The sequence below is a fragment of the Taeniopygia guttata genome, chromosome 5, assembly GCF_048771995.1.
Source record: "Taeniopygia guttata chromosome 5, bTaeGut7.mat, whole genome shotgun sequence".
Taxonomy (NCBI): Eukaryota; Metazoa; Chordata; class Aves; order Passeriformes; family Estrildidae; genus Taeniopygia; species Taeniopygia guttata.
In genome coordinates this window covers 26,984,010-27,003,566 of record NC_133030.1, presented here as the reverse complement: position 1 = coordinate 27,003,566, position 19,557 = coordinate 26,984,010, and the positions used below count along the sequence as shown (strand labels likewise).

General features: G+C 39.0%; 1 protein-coding gene across 12 annotated transcripts in view; it reads right to left on the bottom strand.

Annotated features, from left to right (window-relative positions):
- Positions 1–2,545: 2,545 nt before the first annotated feature.
- PHF21A (PHD finger protein 21A) overlaps positions 2,546–19,557 on the bottom strand; it is a 124,728-nt gene continuing 107,716 nt past the window's right edge. For 4 of the 12 annotated variants that reach the window (XM_030274283.4, XM_030274284.4, XM_030274281.4 and 1 more), the window contains 9 exons: positions 17,981–18,079; positions 16,846–16,897; positions 15,965–16,044; positions 15,460–15,520; positions 12,849–13,012; positions 8,129–8,284; positions 6,497–6,572; positions 6,062–6,165; positions 2,546–4,155 (listed from right to left, as the gene is read on the bottom strand). In XM_030274283.4, the coding sequence (XP_030130143.4) occupies positions 3,901–4,155; positions 6,062–6,165; positions 6,497–6,572; positions 8,129–8,284; positions 12,849–13,012; positions 15,460–15,520; positions 15,965–16,044; positions 16,846–16,897; positions 17,981–18,079 (1,047 nt within the window). In that variant the 3' untranslated portion in view covers positions 2,546–3,900. Of the gene's footprint in view, positions 4,156–6,061; positions 6,166–6,496; positions 6,573–8,128; positions 8,285–12,848; positions 13,013–13,075; positions 13,099–15,459; positions 15,521–15,964; positions 16,045–16,845; positions 16,898–17,980; positions 18,080–19,557 lie in introns of all 12 variants that reach the window. The other 8 variants (XM_030274280.4, XM_072929960.1, XM_072929965.1 and 5 more) reach the window with 3 other exon arrangements.

The following is a 19,557-nucleotide window of genomic DNA, read 5'->3' as shown; positions in this document are numbered from 1 at the left end:
TGCTTCCTCTATGTTTTGTACGGCACTAAACCCACTGCTGGCTCTAAACAAAGACAATGAAGACACCAATGATGATGCTAATTCTTCTAGCAGGTCACAGGCTCACTTTCCCACTCTGACCACAACACACCTTTCCAGCAGTTTAAAGAACAGAGGGAGAAGGGAAAAAGAAACTTCTGCAATGCTTGCTCTATTTCTGAGCAAAGGAGCAGGGTGACTTCTTAAAGCTCTTAGCACTGGGCTGAGAGCCAGGACCATCTTTGATATGATATTCCTTTGTGGTCTTATTTCTTCCCTTATAACAGAGATTTAAAAGCCACTTGTTTCACACCAATGACAAGCAATGACATAAGAATTAGTTAATTTCTTGACGGTGGTTTGAAAAAACAAAACCACAGCCAGTATGACAGCTTCACAAAGAGCAGAAGTTTCAGTACACACTCATTCTATCTCAAATACTACATGAGAAAAAACCCCAAACCAATATGAACCCGAAAGAAAAGCTTGATCTTTAAGCTGTCACAGTTTAAATTTCTCCCCTGATTGGAACTTCTGACAGCAGATAGGAAATAAACCATTTTCATCTGTATTTAGCAAACACCAATTCCCCTTCCACCCTATTGTTGGTAATTGGGCAGAGATAACCCAAATCTACTGTGTCTACAGAGCAGCATCATTGACAGAGTCAGTGCAGCCCTAGGAATGCTCCTTGCCTATTGGCTGATACTGTTGCAGAGCCAGGAGAAAAAACATCCCAATAGGATCAGTGAGAGAGAGAGAGAAAGAAAACTACCTGAACAGCATCAAAAAGTCTAAGATAACTTTTCTGCCAAGTAATGATTAACTAAAGGCATCCTTTTACAGTCTGGAACACAAATCCTGTAACAAAAGGGGTATAAAATCTGCACTTATCTACTTGGGTTCTGGAGACAAGCAGATGCCTCAGGAAAGAAGTAATAGCTGTTTTAACATCTCCTGGTTGATTAACAGTGTACAAATTTAAATATGGCTACTAGTGGATTTAATTTCCATCCTCTCCTGAATCAGCAAAGACATTAGAAGGACTATTGAGTCTCCAGGCACAGTCTCCTACCTCCAAATAGTGCAGTGTGTCCAAGAGAGCTCAGGATAACACAGAAATAAAGAGCCTGAGAACCACAAAGACTCAGCACACCTGTCCATGGAGACAATTTCTTACCAGGAATGCTCAGATGCTGTTAAGAATCACCCAAGTCTTCAGCTGAAGACCAGCATGTTCCAAAAGGCAGCTTCTCTTGAATATCTGGCTGTTAGCTGATGGCTCATATTCTATAGAAGGCTCATGTTCAGTTTGTTTTCTTTCTTCAACCCTTGAAACAGACAGTCCTTTGTTTAAATGCTGTGGGTTGCTGGCCTAGTGCTGCCCAATGGTGATGACCCCATTGGCAACTGGATTGATGGAAGGACATTTTTAGCACATTTTAGTTCATTTTGACAGAGTCGGCCCAGCTGTCTCCCTGCCACTTCTGCTAACTTACCCTTCCAGCTCTGCTAGTTCCAGAACAGAACTCAAACATCAAAAGACAGAGTCAGGGTTATCACTGGTTCAGCTCAGAAGTGTGTATAAGAGTCACTTTCCCAACTTAGACAAATGTGAGAACTCGGGATATCAGTTCCGAGCCCAGAGCTGAAAACAGTGCACACTCCTACAGAAGGAACAGAAGTCCTTAAAGGGCAGAAGGGCAACCTAAAGGAGAGGGAATAAAGTCGCTCCAAGAACCCCACTTGGCTGGGGCAGCAAAGAAACTCTCTCAGGCTATGTCATGGCTGGAGTACTCACTTTCTCAGAAATGCATCCCTGAAATGCAAAGCTTTTCTACCTTCACTATGAACCGCTGAGCAGGTCTGCCTTGCCCCCCAACACGTGCTCTCAAGGCCACCACACTGGGGACACTGCCTCACTTGTGTGTGCAGTGGCTCACTCTGCTCCCACGGGAAGTAAGGAAGTAAAGGGAATTTTCCTGGTACTTCCAGGGGAAATGGGCTTTGCCCAAATATGTATATGCTGTAGTGAAACCAGACAGCTCTGGGACACAACACAATGTGAATCAGCACCCTAAACTGAGCCAGACCCCACAGTCAGGAAGCACAAGGCAAGCTCTGCTTTCCAGAGTGAAAAGATTATACATTAGAGATTAACTTCTTGAACAAGAGGAGATAAGGGAGGGTGATTTCAGTCCAACTCACTGTCTCTCATTCTCAAGCTCGAATCAGTCTGTATCACAGAACTCTTAAAGCCTTACACAAGCACACTGCCAACTGCTTTTCTCTGGGTTACAAACACATGGAAGAATGGGAGAGAGATGGTAACAGCAGAGACAAGCCTGGGAGATCCTCCAGGTGGGGTGAGATCCAGCACTGTAGGATTTGATTCTCTTTAGACTTTAGCCAGTAGATGTATGGTAGAACCTATGGAAACTGTCCCATTAGATTTTAGAACACAAACACAGCAGAATGTCATCATAAATAAGCAAAGTCTGCATTAAAAAATTCTAAGTACACAGCATTTTCTCCAGTTCTGACACCTTTTTAATAGAAATCACTTGTTTAGGAAACAAATAGCACTTTTGTAATTTTTTTACAATGTTTCTTACCTTGATCTTATTTTAAGTAACACTAGGAAGACCTCAATATCTTTTATTTTCCTTTTTAATTTAAAAAAGTTGGTTTTTTTCCCCCAGATACAAAGATTTTGCCCTTGCATAAAAAAACAGTGCCCAAAACGATGACACAAGGACTCACAAAGACTCACTGTATCTCACTGACACTATTACTTCTAATCTATACCATGCAAGGTCCCATCTACCTCTTTAATTAGACTGTCAGCCTGAAAAACAGCTTTTCTATTCCTTATTTAGTTCTTGTTACCAAAAGAAGAGAAAGGAAGTGAAAGAAAAGGACATTTCTCTGTTGAGTTCATACATCTGGGTTATGTGCTACTTTGTTCAGGATACCTGTGTTGTTTTTAAATACAGAAAAGGGATGGAATCTCATTTTCAAGTAATTGATGCACATTTTCCCTTGGGACACCTCTATACAATGCTCCAAGCTGACCCTGGCTTCTGGCCCTCTCTTTTCCCATTCCCAAAACAGACTTTCTGGATGAGTGTGAGGACCCATAGGCTCTCAGGCACATGGTGTGATTCTTGGGGTGTCCTGTAGGGCCAGGAGTTGGACTCGGTGATCCTGATGGGTCCCTTCAAACTCAGCATATCCTATGATTCTATGTGCTGGTTACTCAGTGAAAAGTCCATCTCCTTTCCTTTTGTACATCTCCTGTCTAAACAATAGTAAATACTGTTTATTTGATAGACTTGTCCCTTCTGGGCACTGGGATTTGATAATTTATATTTCTGTTTTTTTGGTTTAATAGTACTGAGAGTTTAGAAACAGGAAAAGCCCATAGGCTCTTTGGACTTGTTTTTGTTTTCCCCTAGCTAAACAAACTGTTCTGCAAATAGGAACTTGAAACCTGCTCTCCTCCCTTATCCCTGCTCCTCACCCCAAACAAAAATAAAACAAACCTATAGTGGCTGTGGAGGCTGCTGCAGGCACACACTGGTGTAAAATATAGAGAGAGTAAATATATTATTTCACTTGGCATGGTGCTGGCAAAGAACCCCCAGCTGGCACTATTCATGTAACATGATCCAAACTTCGCATGTACACACAGAATAAGAAGGATCAATTGGCAAACTCCGGTGCCGCCTGGCACAAGCATCTTCACGCTCTCTCTGGAACCAAAGAACTAAAGAATTCTGCACTTTCCAGAAGAAATCCAGTTTTGCTTTTCTAGAGTTTCTTTATTTTGCTCTTTCTCCTCGCCGCCACCTCCCTTGGCTCCTTCTTAACTTCACTGTGTTATTTAGTCTCATCGCCCTTGTTACAGTTCACCATGCAGCTCTGGGAAGGGGAGGGGGCTAAGGTGGAGGTGGCAGCATTAGTATTGTTAGTGGAGTCCATGCCGTTGGAGATGGCTACTGAATTGACCTCAGAGTTTATGGGTTTTGAAAGGTCGATGCCTTGGATGAGGCGGATCAGCTGTTTTACCTTCTCCAAGGAGCTGTGCATCTCCTTCTGTTTTGCAAGGATGGTATTCTTCATTTCCATGCATTTCTACAGCAAAGCAGAAAATCAGCAATAAGTTTGAGCTTATGAATGAAAGAAGGCAAGAGAAGGAATATGATGTTCACAAATCTAAATGTAAGTACCCAGAAAAGACCGCAGCTGCAACTTCACTTTTCCAGCCTAGAAGAAAAGTGTCTCTAGGCTGTGTTCAGAGGAGAATTCGTATTTGCAGGCTGAGGAAATAAATTGCCAAGACATAGCTGTCACCTGGTATGGCTCCCTTTCATTCCAAGGTGTGCAAATGAACACAGACAGCTCCATCCTTTTGTGTTTCTTTTGAGGGAAAACTTCCAAGTGTATGTTCTTACAATTCTTTCTATTAGTATTGCATTATTGAAATTTCTTTAACTCAGATCTGCAAGCTCAGGCATCCCACTGCAGCTGACTGCTGACAGTGTGTGTGCAAACCATTAATGGGATACAGCCTTTGCTTTCACATACATTTTAGCAGGAACATCACTTCCTTCTCTCAATAAGTAAAAGGGCACTTGAAAAGGAAACCAAACTCCTCTTCACTTGAAAATCTTATTTTGTGGCCACTTCATTCTTTTAGAAGTGATAGCAACATAGCTAGCTCATCAGCTAAGTGCCAGGGCAAGGTAACTTTAAAAAAAGCCCACAAATGATGTTTCAAAACTGAAAAACTGCTTATATGTGTATTTGAAACTCACAAAAATGAGGAAATAGTAGCTATGTCTGTTTCATTCAGGTTTTTACATGAAGACAGCAACCTTTTTAAAACGGTCCACATTTTAAAAATATTTTACCCATGTTGATCTCCAGACACTGTTGGTTTTAGCTTTACAGTTTTCACATGCAGCTCATGGCATCATAATAACCCTAAAGCATCAAGACCTAATGTGCCTGTTTTGGACAGGTCCAATGTAAGTATGAACATTCTCCTTGCCCACTGCCAATCCCTCATGTTAAGGCCTTGCATCTGCCTGGCTACATCACTGAGAAACAGTGTTAGTTGTCTAGTGCTGCCCAGGTTACACTCAGCTATTGCTAACCAGAAGGTGACAGTCCCCAGGACTGCTAGCCAGCCCCTTGCAATCATTTTATTTGTATTGACAGCACTGAGAGGTCTGTAAAAACAGGACACTTTTGCTCTAATAGGCAAAGACAGGCAGCTGGAAAGTGCATCTGTATCTAAAAAGTCTATAATTATGAATTCAGCCTTACAGATGCTGCCACACAGGAGATTATGCTTTATTTTCATTATATGATACTGACTAGGGCTGCACCAAGAAGGGCCTCAAACTCTATACTGGTATCTCAAGAGACTAATCTACACATTAAGGTTAGAAGAGTGACCAATCAATATGTATGCTCCAATTATTGCAATAAACTAAGGTGGAAATGAAGGTTTCTGGTTTGAAGTATGACATTGCCTGGTTAATACTATGCAGAGGCATGTGCAGTGTTCAGCTGCTGACTGCCAAGGCAGCATATCAAGGTGCTGAGAGTGAGCCAGAGTAAATGGTTGCTTTTGCATCAGAAAGGTCTGGAGAGTGCACCACGGCTGTAACAATCACTGCACACAGAGGCCCAAACATTCTTGTTTAAGTGAGCCACTAGAGAGTTGGACTCAATCTACTGCCCACAGACAAAACCACTGTGGGTCATTTTTGTCACCTGCTGATATTTTACATCACCATACATCTACCTATATGTTCAGTATGGATCATGTATAAGAGAATCAATGTAAGCATATGTTGCCTTTATTTCATTCCTGCTTCCCAAAATCCTAAAAAGCAAAGGAAAGCACTCAATTCTAAATAAATCCAGTGGACAGACAGGTCTAGTAGATGGAGTTGCTCTATAATAGTTTTCTCCCTGCATTGTGGCATCAGAACACAGGTAAAGGTTTATTCAGGAGCACAATACTCACTGTTATAGAATTGCTGAGCTGTTTGACCTTCTGCTCTAGTTGTTCTCTTTCCTGTTTTAAATCTGAACTCCATTTAAGTAGTTTCTGTTTTTCCTCTTCTTTTGCTGAAAAACAGAGTATTAAGTAGAATATTTTAAATATTTATCTTACAATAGTGGATAGAGGGTCTAAGCTCCTTCATGTAAAGAGGGAAATTGTGTTTAAACCAATGCTTAACAACTTGTGCACTGAATCACTCCCAGAATTTACCTACATACACAAGCATGACAGGCTTAAGAAATATTCAGACTGCTATTTTCATTTCATTAGTGATTAAGATTATTTCCTTTTGTATGACAAAATTTCTTTTTGTAAAGGAAGTACCATTCTATCCTACTCCAAAAATAACATCTTCCATTATTAAAAGTAAAAGAAAAGTGCTCATCATTTTCTTACCTGCTTTATATGCAATATATGAATGAACAATTGCTAAAGTTCCTGGCCATGGGATTGCTTCTTCCTTCTTTAGCATCTGAAAGAAAATTTTCATAGAGATTTAGCTGGTAAAAAACCTACCTCAGAGAAAGCAAAAAGGAGAGAGAGAAAGGGAAAGATTGAGGATTTTCTTTCATGGCTATCATTAGCCTCAGCCCTGTTAACAAGAAGCTTCACAGACCTGATCTGAGCTTTAACAGAGGGAATTATTCACAACTGTATTGTGGCTCCCACAAGCCAAGCCTATTTCTTACAAATGTCAGCATTCTCCTGAATTCCCTTCATAGCCACAAATAAAGCCTGCTAATGATACTCAATGACTTAAAAGAGGAATGAAAGGATAGTATTTCTGAACTCAAAACTTGCCAGGGGACATAAACATTACTTCATGTTTCAGTCAAACTGCTGATCTTAGTTGTTCTGGGAAAGAAGTTTTCATGCACCAGACATTCAAACATCTCACTTCTAGCTAGTAAAACAAGACACTGTCCCATCACCCCTTCTTAGCAGAATCATCTTAATAGACTTGTCAAACTCTCTTTATAAGGGTAAGAACCATTTATGTCTTTCAGAGCCTTCCTACATTTTGCTTCTTAACAAACTTTCAGAGGAAAGACACATCTTTTTAATACGTGATCAGAGTGGTGTCTCAGAAGACAGAGGACTTGGTCAGTTTACAGTGAAGTTACTCAGATTTCCTCCTTAATTTTGATGGAAGCTATCACAGAAACATGAAGAGGAGGGATAAGGTAAGAGTAGGCAAGAGCAGGAGTACCCAAGTCAAATACTCCCTCCTCTCTGGCAGCTACTGACCAAGTCACTTGAGTTTTGCATTTTCATTCTTCTGAGCAGCACATCCTAGGTCAGGCTGCTTTCTTACGTTACCACCTGGCGCACCAAAGGCCATGTGGCTGACCAAGCAATGTCCTGTGTTAGACAGGATACAGCTTCAGACTGCCTATTATCAGCAACCCTTTGCAACTTCTAGAGTTCCATGGAAGGGTTAGGAATACAACAGTTAACTTCATCTTGTATGCAATCTCAATGCAATCATAAACAAAATATTAAAATATAACCTGCTTACTTCAACTGTACATTTTCAGAGAGTGATCAGGAAGGAAACTGTTCACCTATCCTCATTATACTGATGCTGGATATTATTAAAGAGATCACTGAAGAGAACCTTTCTGATGTTTGATTCATATAAGCAAGCAGAGGCTTATATTTGCTCTATCTATTGCAGCGGGCTTCTGCAAATGTTTTATTTATTTGTCCAGAAGAATTTGCTAATAACTTTTGAAGAAACAATGAGCTTAAGATGAACAGCAGAATTTCTATGGGTTGTAGATAATCTTTCCCAAAAGTCTGCATCCAGAAAAAGAGTAAAAACATAAGGGTAAAAAATAAAGACCCCAAATTCGGATGCAAGACCTGACAGTTTTGTATTAGCACATATTCCAACAGAGGTAATAATTCCATGAAATTCATGCAAACCTTATTGCACATGAAATAGATTTGTTCAGTGTCAGGCTGTCTTTAACACCAAAACATCTTCACATGCATTGTAATAACTCCCTGTCTGTCAAACAATACCTGGTCTTGACATTTGGGACAGATCCACATGCCCTTAGGAATGGTTTTCAGAGGCGGGTCCAGACAATCCAGGTGATAGACACGTGAACATGTGTCACACATCAGCAACTGCCCGCTTTTTCTGCACACGCTGCAAAAATCCTCATGGATATCACCCTACAAAATTGAGGGGAAAGGGTTTGGGTGAGAGAAAGCAAGAGAGAGAAGGCAAAAAGTGAACTTTGACTTTTGATATCTACATCTTAGTAGAATTCAAGGTTTACAGCACCAACTATTTTTAAGGTGATTCCAAAAGGTCAAGCCCTTTTTAGACTGAAGCAGGAAAACCATGCCAGATGTCAGAAACACTGACATCTGTCCTCTCAAACATTCTCTCTGTCCTCTCAAGGCAAAATGGAACAGCAAACACTTATTACTATAGCTTCTCTTAACAACTGCTAACCCACAGCCTTTCTTTTTTAAGATTCCCTCTTTATCCTGATCTTTCTATTTGCCTGAAGTGATGAGTTACCCACTTTCTTAACCCTCCTGATTTTTGGATTTAAGCCCAACTCCACTCCAGGAATGCTGATTAGGCTGTCTCTTGCCAGTAATAGTATGTAAGAAACCCCAACTGAGTGACTTAAAAGAACACTGTTAAATATTTAGGTCACCTTTAAAAATGAAACTGTAAGGAAAAGGTGTTGTGCTTCTAAATGAAAAAGAATAGAATTAATTATGTTCTGAGACAATTCTTTCTATTTCACTTAGGCTACCTCAAGTTGCACCAAAACAGCTGTGACTCAAAACTTTCTCATTCTCTATAGAGAGTGGATTGTTTCATCACTAACATAGACTGAGAGCCAGGATGAAAGAGTACCAAGAGAGATTTTCTATTTTTTTAAAAGAAAGAATTAAAAACATGACTGGCTGTGTCTTTTAAAACAACGAGGGTTTAGTTACCATCACATTTCCATCAGAGAGAATTCTTTTCTACAGCTATTAACATCCCAAAAAGGTAGGTCTGTTTTTTTGTTTCTTTTTCTTCTATGTCTCTTTCTCCTCCTGTTTTGATTTGACTTTCAGATATCTGAATGAAGAGGCATGATAAAAAGGTGGCTCGGTGTTCACAGAGGAACCAAGGGACACCCCACCCTCTCCTCCGACCACTGGGCTGTCCTGGCAACTCCACATGTTCAAGGCCCCATCTGGTGTCTGGAGTACACCCATGTCACTGACTTACAATGAAGTTTCACACACAGCCCAGATCTGCAAGACTGCAATCATAAGATGCGTGTGTGGAGCAGAACTGTGGGTACACACTCGCCTGTATGAAATACCAGCCTATGCAAGGTTTAATTTTGGTACAGATCATCTCTTCACACGTGTAAACAATTTCTATCAATTTGGAGGGATAGCAGATTTGGCTGTGCACTCACATGTTAAGGTGCCAGGCAAGGAAAATTACAGTAATCTCTGCTATGGATGATATAATACACATGTAAGAAGAATGACACATGAGCAATCTGCTCAGGTTTCTACTTCCCAGCTCTATTGCTGATGAGGCCCTTCTTCAAAAGGAAAGCTCTTCTTAATTCCCAAAGTTAACACTGATTTCATGTTTTGTAAAGGATCAATCTTCAGTGAATTTTCAGTGTCATATTTTGGATCCATAACTCCCAGGGATAGTTGAGAGCTGAGTTATGGTATTGCTTCACCTTTAACACCAAAGAGTTCCTCAGTGTTAAATGAAGATCTAAATGAGTGACATTTCATGCTTCTTGCGAAGCGTTGTGTTGTAACAGGCTGGAAAGAACTTCTTTCCCTCTATCATGCATTCTCTGAGTACAAGGAAAAGGCTGCAGGCAAGAGATATCATATAAGCTAAAATAAAATCCTCTTCAAGATAAGGAGAAGAGGGGAATTCCCTCATTTTAGAAAAAAAAAAATTCTATTCGAGAGAATTATGTATCTTACGATGTGTTAGTTGCCACAGACTACACAATGACTCTTTGTAACAAAGTGCAAAATATTGGTGTGCTGAAAACCAAACCTGTTATGTCTCATATCCTGCAGAAAGAGCCCTACAAAAGAGACACACATGCAGTTTCTTCTTGACGGGGAGACACTTATAAATTTAGACCCAAATTACCCCAAATTCAACTGAGTGCTGCAAAACCTGCAGTGATACAGGTGACCAGTGCACAGTGCAGCTGAATGCACAGAGATGCCAACACACATGCACAGAATTCACAGTCCTATTTTTAGTGATGCAAAATTCAGGGCAACTCCTCAGAGTTAACAACTGTCCTTACCAAAATCCCAGTCAGTGCTTGATTCCAAAGAATTGCTCCAGGTCTTATGGGCAGTTAATAAATATATGCATAAAGGGGGGGCTGGTATTAATGTTGTGACAGGAACACACTAACCCCAGCTTCTGAAGCCGTTTTTTGTATGTACAGCCAGCCAACTTAGGCTAGGGGAGAGCTCCTTGAGGCTGCTCAGACATGCTACAGCCTGAAGTGACTGAAGAATAATTTCAGAACAGATACCATAAAAGGTTATTTAACGTCACTTTCTGCTCTACTTCCTCTTCACAAGGGACCAGGAAAATAAATTTAAGCTTTCTGGACAGCTAACAGTTTTATTTATTTTGATAAAGTGTCTAGAGCAGCAGGGCCTGGCTTTAGGCAACCGAACTGAATAATACAGTAACAAAAGCAGCTTGTGTGCTTGAGTTTGTAATATATACACTTATATGTACATTTCACTGGAATAACATGGGAAAACTAAAAATTCTGCAGCAGGAAGTGTTCATGATCATATAAATAAAGATGATCATAGTGTATGATGTAAGTGAATTCAGTTATCAGAAGCAATACCAATTCTGGCATAGTCTAACTTTTATAGGCTTGACTTTGCAATCTGAACATTCTACAGCTGTCAATTGAAACACTGTTTTGATATAAGTGTTCACTAATAAAAAGGCATTTTGTGACCAAACACTTGAATCATCACTAAAAAAGAGATTTTTGCACAATTCTTACTGCTGAGTAATTGACCTCCAAAGGCAATTGCTATCTTCCAGGTGAATATGCCACTACTGCATGAGGGAGAACCACACACATCCAAGTACCTCATAAGTGGCTCACATAACTATTTGGCAAGACAAGTGCCAAACAGGAAAAGGGGGGGAAAAAAAGGGAGAATAAAAAAAAAAAAAAAAAAATTAAAAAAAAAAAAAAGAGGCTTTGCTCAATTCTGCCTACTGCATTATTTCCTTCCTTTTCCCAGGATCTAGACCTACTTTCTACCCCTCCATCCTTATCACCAATCCCATCTTAAGTTTCTGCTTCATCCTCCCTTCAAAATTTCTCCCTGTCATTCAGAGTGTAACATTTCAGGAGAAATTCAAGAAGGCTGTTCTGGTCTACTGTGCCTCATGGCAAGTGCTTGGCCTGATTTGCAGTTTTCATAGGCACTGCAGAAAAGAGAGCAACAACTCATCATACTCTTTTGAGAGCTCTTACACAGTAGGAAAAGACTGAGCAGTATACACACACATGAGAGATGGAAAAGACCTCCACCACATTAGCCAGTTCTCTTGGGGCCAATGTAAACTATGCGCTCTTCAGCACATTTGCAAGTCATCTGTACTTCTTATTTTTAAAAGTCCCCAGAGATGGAGCTGTCCCATCATATCCATGAGGGGCTATTCCACAATCCCATTTGTTTGGCTGTCAGGAAAGGTTTTTTTGTGGTCATGTGCTATCCTGCTCTAAAAAATTATTATATAAAAGAGAACCTTGTAATTCCACATGCGTATTCCCTGGGTATCAGAATTGCATCTATTTATTTCAGTGCTTCAAACACACTTGCACAACTCCAATTCCCTTTACCTCTGTAGAACAAGTACAGTTCAGAGGCAAGGAACTGGCCTCTATTCCCTGTTCTGCGTGGTCAGTAGAGTTGGTTTCTCAGTCCATGTTCTTACAGTGCTGCAACTATACAGATGAAAATAGAACAACCCAGCTTTTCCTTAAAAGCCATTTCAGATAGTTGGGCCTCAAGTATATATGACTCTTTTCTAAAAGAAGAACTGCAGAAGGAGAGTGTAACACCAGTATAAAGAAATAACCGAGCACCTTTTTATTTTTAAACTGTGCCCTGTAAATACCAGTCTTTTAAAAGCAAGCTCTTAAATGAAAGTACACTCCAGCTCCTGAGGACTGTTTTACCCCCACTGAAAAGTCCCTACACACTTTCTACCAAATCAGTGCCACAAATGCTGCTCCTGGCTGTTCTGTATGATGAAGCACTTTCCAACCTTCTCTCATTATAGAAACACAACTTTTTCTTATTATGGCCTGTAACTATTACTTTTCATTCTCCTCTTCCCCACCCACCCCACACACCCCCTGGCCCTTTTCCATGGATGACAGATTCAATTCAGTCAGACAAGATCTCAGAAACTACACAAAGGAAATTAGCTCATCTAGCATGCCTGGTGCCTCCCAATGTTTCAATCCACTGAAGGAGTTATAAATAAAATCTCTACAGGATAACAACACAGGTGCAGGAGGAAAAAAGGAAGGGTGTTATAAAAATGCTGGACTGTTTCACTGCACTGAATCGGGACAAATGATGAGTGAGATTAAAAAAAACAAAACCTGCAATGATTTTCCTCGTGCCTGTTTTGCGTAACTTTCTAAAAGTAACCCCCTCCCCAAGAGTTACTTACGTCGGTGGAGCTGGGGCTAGGCAGGGACACAGGCTGAACAGCTGCGGGAAAAGTAAATGTGGTCTCTGTCTTTTCATTTTCAGGGGAGTCAGGATAACTGGAGAGAGGGGACGTGGGGGTCAAAGCCCCGAACCCCAACACCGTGTTGTATTTAGGTGGACGACCTACATATTAACAACAGGGAACACAAACGAAGAAAAAAAAAAAGGAAAAATGATCTTACATACCTTTGGCCAGTGGTCCTCATTGGCTAGCGTGAAAAAGGAAATGATGTAGCACAGAGAGGAAGTTAATATAAAAGTTACAAGTGGAAGGACAGAAGCAAAGATATAAACATTTTTTAGAAATATTTAAGTAGAATTTTGCAAAGAAAGAACATTTAAAAGATGTATTTCAGAAGGAAATAGAATTAAGCTCTGTAGAGGGTCAAAGAATTATTCCCACAAAAGCAGCATGGGGACAGTTGCTACTCCTATAAATGAGGCTATTCGGTTTTTAGGGGAAAAATGTTGGCATCAAAACTCCTCAGAAGCTACAATAACTGCTATTAAATCCTTTTTGCAGTTATCCTACAGTTCCCTATCTTTCTAAGTGCCAGCATAAATCTATACAGAGGTTAAGTCCTTTATCAGAGGCCAACACTCACCACCCCCCTACTTTTCTTCCCCATTTTTTAAACCTGTCAATTCACAGATCAGCACTTTCTACCCTACCGGTACATTTAAAAAATTAGGCTACTTAAGAACAGGTCTTGTTTTCTGATCCATAACTATTACCAGTTTTAACCTATCACTAGTCTTCTGCTGTAACCCACTCCAAATTCTGTGTTCTTTCTTAGACTCTCTCAGCCAAGTATGTTTGATTATGCACAATTCCTAAATACTCCTTTAGACTAGCAGATGTGCAAAATGTCTTCATAACAATTCTTATAAAATTATGAATGCAAAGCAAGACAGCAAAAAACCCAGTATGCAACCATCATTTCTGCCTTCCTTCTCCAAGGTAATTTATAGATATGTAAACATAAAGGAGTTAGGATCTAGGAATAATTCCCCAGATCTTATGTTTACAGATTGTCAGTCTACACCTATTAACATGCTAAACCTTGCATTTAAGGTCTGGATATGTTCCAGAACTGAGGATGTCCTTGGAAATGGATTTCTGCTAGTGATGTCCATGGGTGAAATTTCTGACATGCTCAGCACCATCTATAATTAAACTAAAGCTCTCAAGGGCAAATGCTTACAAAAGCTTTTCACTCAATATATCGCTGTATTAAATTACAAAACAAATGTATACTTCCAAATCTTTTGTCAATTGAAAACATGTGCTACTAATTTGGTGCTGATGCAATGTAAAGGTTCACAATAGGGTGTGATGAAAAAAACAGAAAGTATAATAGTCAGTTGCAAAAACAGGCTAAGAGAGTATCAAGTACAAATACATGCAATCATTTGCATTGATAAAGTAATTGTTCATTATAAGGTCTAAAATAAAATTAAGAAATCATTACTAGAAGAAGGAACATTTACTTATCCACAGAGCAAATGCAAAAGCTTTCTATTTAAAATCTACATCATATCATTTTTAAAAATGCATTTTATGTTTTTAGGGGATAACAGTAGAGACACATCTTTTATTTAAAAACAGCATAGCTGCAGAAGTGTCAGCTTTGCCACATTGTCTGCTGGACTGAAAACATGGATTAAGAAGAGAATATGTCTAGTTAATATTTCATCTTGCAGCCAAAACGCCCAAAAGATAATGGAACTGGTCAATGCTAGGTGAGAGACTGGTTTATTTTTTTTTAATCTGATTTATTACTTTTTTAGACAGAAAACTTAGGATAGAGAAGGTATTATGAGTCTTTAAGGACTGCAGAAAATCATAAAGAAATCAGGTAAACATTGCCAAGTAGGTGTGGTCAATGCCATGCACAAATAATGGCATCACATTCTCTCCCATGCTGTTCTGTTTCACTGTAAACTAAGTTTTAAATTTTTACCTATTCTACAGAAGGATTTCTTCTGAATAATACTGCATGCATATATGAAAGACCATCTGTCATTTCAGGACAAGTGGCACTCTGGCTGCAGTTAAAGTGTTTAGTATGAGCAAGATAGCTTTTCTCACTCAGGGTAAGTTCTTTTGAAGGACCCATCCCTATTACCAGCAGGAAACAAGGCTTTTGTCACACTAAGTTTCCTCTCTTACTTAGGGCACAGATGCTTTTTCCATAACCACTTTCTCCTTGACAGTAACAGTACAATCTAGTCATTAACAAGGGGATCTTAACAGCACTTCATATCACTAAATGATGTTCAAACATCCCACATTTCTAGTGAATAGCTAGTGAATTGGGTGGTTTTATAAATAGTGGTTTTGTTTGGGTTTTTTTGAGAGTGAAACTGAAATGAAACACTGAGATGCCTAATAGATCTTGCTATGCTAATATCGAGAAGTCATGGTCTTTGCCTAACATGGAAATTTACTGGACAAATGAAGTACTGTAGAGTCCTTCTTGTCTTGCTCTTCAAATTGACAGGGGGACTACAAATGCAATGTGGAGGAAGAAGCACTGGAGAGGGAGACAGGTCTGGGTGTACCTCACCTCTTTTACGTGTCCCAGGATGCATTGTGCTGTTCAGGTACGTCACTGTACTCTTCTTGCGCTGCAGGGAAGAATGCAACAATTTCTGTTGGGGAACATTTCTGGCAATAACTATATGCAGTAGCTGAAGAACAGCACAGTAAGTATTAAGTGAGATTACTGGCTTTTGTGTTTTCTGAAGCACATCTTCAGAAAGGTTAGCTTTTTTACGCTGCTGCTGACATCCAAACTGCTTCAGCCTGATATGCAAGCAGACCAACACACATTGCCATTTGATGCCAGCTTTATATAGGAGAAGGCAGAAAAAGATATAAGTACTAGAAACACCCCAGTGTACTTACTATTTAAAAATCTGAGGGTTATGTCATTGCAATGGACTTTTGAACTATAAATGATAGCCTGCCTTTCCAGTTAGAACTGAGAAAGCTTACAAGGTAGCAAGATGTTAGAAAGACACTCAAGATCAGAATGAAAATATCAGCTTCCTCCAGCAAAAAATTAATACCTCAGGCTCAAAAACGGCTCCACTGTACACTGGATTTGCTGTTGTTCTTCTTTTCCTCTCTTGTCGCTTACTTTGGATTTCTTGTAAAACAAAAGCATTCAGGTTAGAAAACAATGTATCTCAGAAATTATATAAAGTTTACAGAATTCAGTTTGCATGTGAGAAGAGCTGCAAAGATTTCTACAGAACACCAGTCATGCCTGGTATAGGCAACCATGTTATACTTTTAACTTCTCACGGTTTGAAAACTAATAGCTGACAAGGAATACAAATACAGTGCTCAAGTAACTAATTAAATCATTGCCTTCTTCTCACCAAGTAATCTACGACTAAGACACTTAAAAATAATGATCAGTATAACTGAGATCTAAAAAAAATGCCTCTGGCAACCTTGCTGATACTTAAAAATACATACAGAAATATGCAGGTGATTGAAATGATAGGCTGTCTTTCAATGTATAGAAGTTTAAATTATAAATCAAATTCCAATCCATTAACTCATTCATTACAAATTACAGTCTGATGAAATAATGAAATAAATGAAAAATCTAGACGTAGGTTACAGTAAAACTATCCATGGTGTATCTGCAGATAAAGGGGTTGTCCAGAAGGCAGTGGTATTGCCACAGATTTCTATCATCAGAGCATACATTTTCTTCCCAATCTCCACTGCATAAATAACTGCTTTATTTCAATGTCATAAGAAGAACAAAACCTTATGCATAACAAACTAAGTTAGATCAAGAGTACAGACATCCCAAAAGTACTATTGTACGAGAAAGTACTGCATTTACTACAATAAATATTTTGGAATTCTACTTCAAATTCAGAATGACCATGAAACCAGGAGCTGAACAATCAACGTAAGACATTTCTCCTACCTTCCAGATGGTCATGAGTAACTAGTCCCAGAGACACCATGAAGGCAAGTTTCTGTGAGGGGGAAGAAAAAAGATCATGAAAAGCACAATTGTTAGGATGAGTCCTAACAATTTAGGCCCTTTAAAGGTAGCTGACCAGTAACTAAGCACCAAAAAAAATTTTAGTGATACTTTGCTTCTATAAATCACTTTTCATTCATGTATGTCAAACTTCTTGGAAAAGGTCAGACAAGAGTCCCATTTTCTAGATGGGAATGTAGACTGAGATACTGGGAAATGCCCATCATGATCACAGAGTGGGCAGAACTGGGAACAAGAGAGCATTTTCTTTACTTCCATTCCAGCACTGAACTGACTATTAGAAAATACAAACACAGTTCAATTGCCAGAAAAATATTGCTAGTTTAAGATCATTCTCCATTTAGTGTGATCAACAAGGAGCCAACCCTAGCTTAGATTTGCTATTTGCTAAGGGCTATGGGTTTCTTAGAGGATTCTAATTTTAATGCAGGAAACATAGAGACAGGTAAGAATCAGAATTTTATTGTCTAACTGACAACGGTTAGAGCTCACACAACAGTCAATTTGAATCCCTCTACGGAAACAAATGTAGCAGAGCATTTAGCTGCAATCAGTTCCAAAGCCCTTCATGGCAGAAAGGCTTTAAGAAATAGTCATTCTATCCTCTCTTTCATGGCAAACTAAAATGGACTAAAACACATGAAGAATGTGGATATATGTGACTCTTTCCTTCCTGCTCACCAGAGTAGAAATATTTTATAAAGGAAAACAGACGTTTCTTCAGCTTTGAGAATAACTCCAGAATCTAAAACCTCAAAAGAGTGGAAATCAACTCTGTAATCAAAACCCCTGTTTTAAGAAAGTATCACAGAGATATGACAATCTTCTAACTTACAAAAGGCTTAGAAGCCAAATGCATTCCACAATTGAAAAATGCAATGCACTACATTGATCTATTATTTTTATTCTGTAGCCTTATCAACTACTGCTCTCCAAAAGGAATGTATGGAATGTTAAAGTTAAGAAGTCTTGAGGGAACAGACGGAAAAAATATTTTCTGAAGGAGAGTGCCCTTTTTTTTTCTTAAAAGAAAGTTCTGGGTATGTTCTGATACCTGTGGATTTTCTTCTCGTTTTGGCTTCGGTGCAGCAGGTGGAGTGACTGTACGACTTTCTGTTTGCTTCTCTTCTGTTTCCACATGTGGTTTAATAGTCTGCATGAAAACAGTGTTTCTCTCATTCAGTGATAAGAATGACTTTTTTTTACTTTGACTATTAAAGCAAAACAAATACTTTCACAGATACATGAGAGAAAATGTTTAAAGCTGATAGTGTACTAACAAAGACTTAACTGAGGAATCTGATGTGAGAGGAATGTTAAATAAGGCATTTTCATTTAACAAAGAATGAAACAGCCTTCTCACCAATCCATTATCCCACACAGCCATACAAGATAAAACAGTGATTTTAAGAGTTAACTTAACTTAACATAACGTATGGGAATAACAGACATTTCAAGAAAACTCATCCCATCAAGACCTCAACTTAAAAACCATTCTGCATGGCACATACATTTTGTACTTCTCACTCCTCAGTCTTTGTATTTTATAGCATTATGAATAGCTCAAAAACCGTCTCTCTGAACCCCTCAATGCTAGAGGTTTCTGAAGCCTTTTTCTTAAGTCATAGATCTTCTGCATGACATTCCTTAGCCTATAGCATGGATGTTGAGGCTATAAACTGAGTAAGATGAGCTACAGACAGCAAACTATTCCCCTTTATGATATGGAGAAGCTATACAGAAAAATTCATGTGTTATTGAACCATCACCATTCTTCTATGTTTTTCTGTAGTTGCCAGTAATTATTCAAAGAGCAAATGTATATTGCTGACATCAAAAGGAGCAGGCATCAAAAGTCAAATATTGTAGAAGTACAACTTCCCATGGAAAGGACACACATTGCTGAGTAACCTGTGCAACAGCCCTGAGGTATGCAAGAACCTACTCTTGAGACTTCACAAGCACAACTGAGCATGAGCACAACTTTCATGCACATGATTTTCACAGTCTCCAGAAGTACTTCAAAAGCAGAAAGAAGGTAACTTCAAGGTACATTAGTCTAGGAAAGAGTTATAAGTGACATATATACTACTATTATCTATATCAATTACATAAATATTATGTGTTATAGTATGCAATATAGTATACAATGTTACACTGTTACTAACATACAATATACAAAAGAGTTAAAAGTGAATCAGAATGTTGCTTTACTTGAACAGACTGGCGAGGACTCTCAGTTGCAATCCACACTGACTTAAGTAATTTTTATTTTATAGAAGTTTTTTTCTGGAGAGAGACTTTAAACATACAGAATTCTCTGCTTCTGAAGGTCTCCTTTCCACTCATTCAATCCAATTTAGACACAGGGAACTATCAGACTTCAGAAGCTAAGTGAGACTATTTTGCCTCCAATCACAAGATTGCAAGATCAAGGGATCACGGAAGAAATGGCTACATTTATCTGATTAAGTATCCCTACAATTTTGTGCAATTTTTGCCTTTCACATAACCACCCCTTGAAAAACAAAAGGGCTTGTTATGAGGATGGATTTCAGCTTGTACTTGTTCAAGATACTAGTCAAACCCTGCAACATAGCCTGCTTATGAACTACTGACGGTTAAACAGTA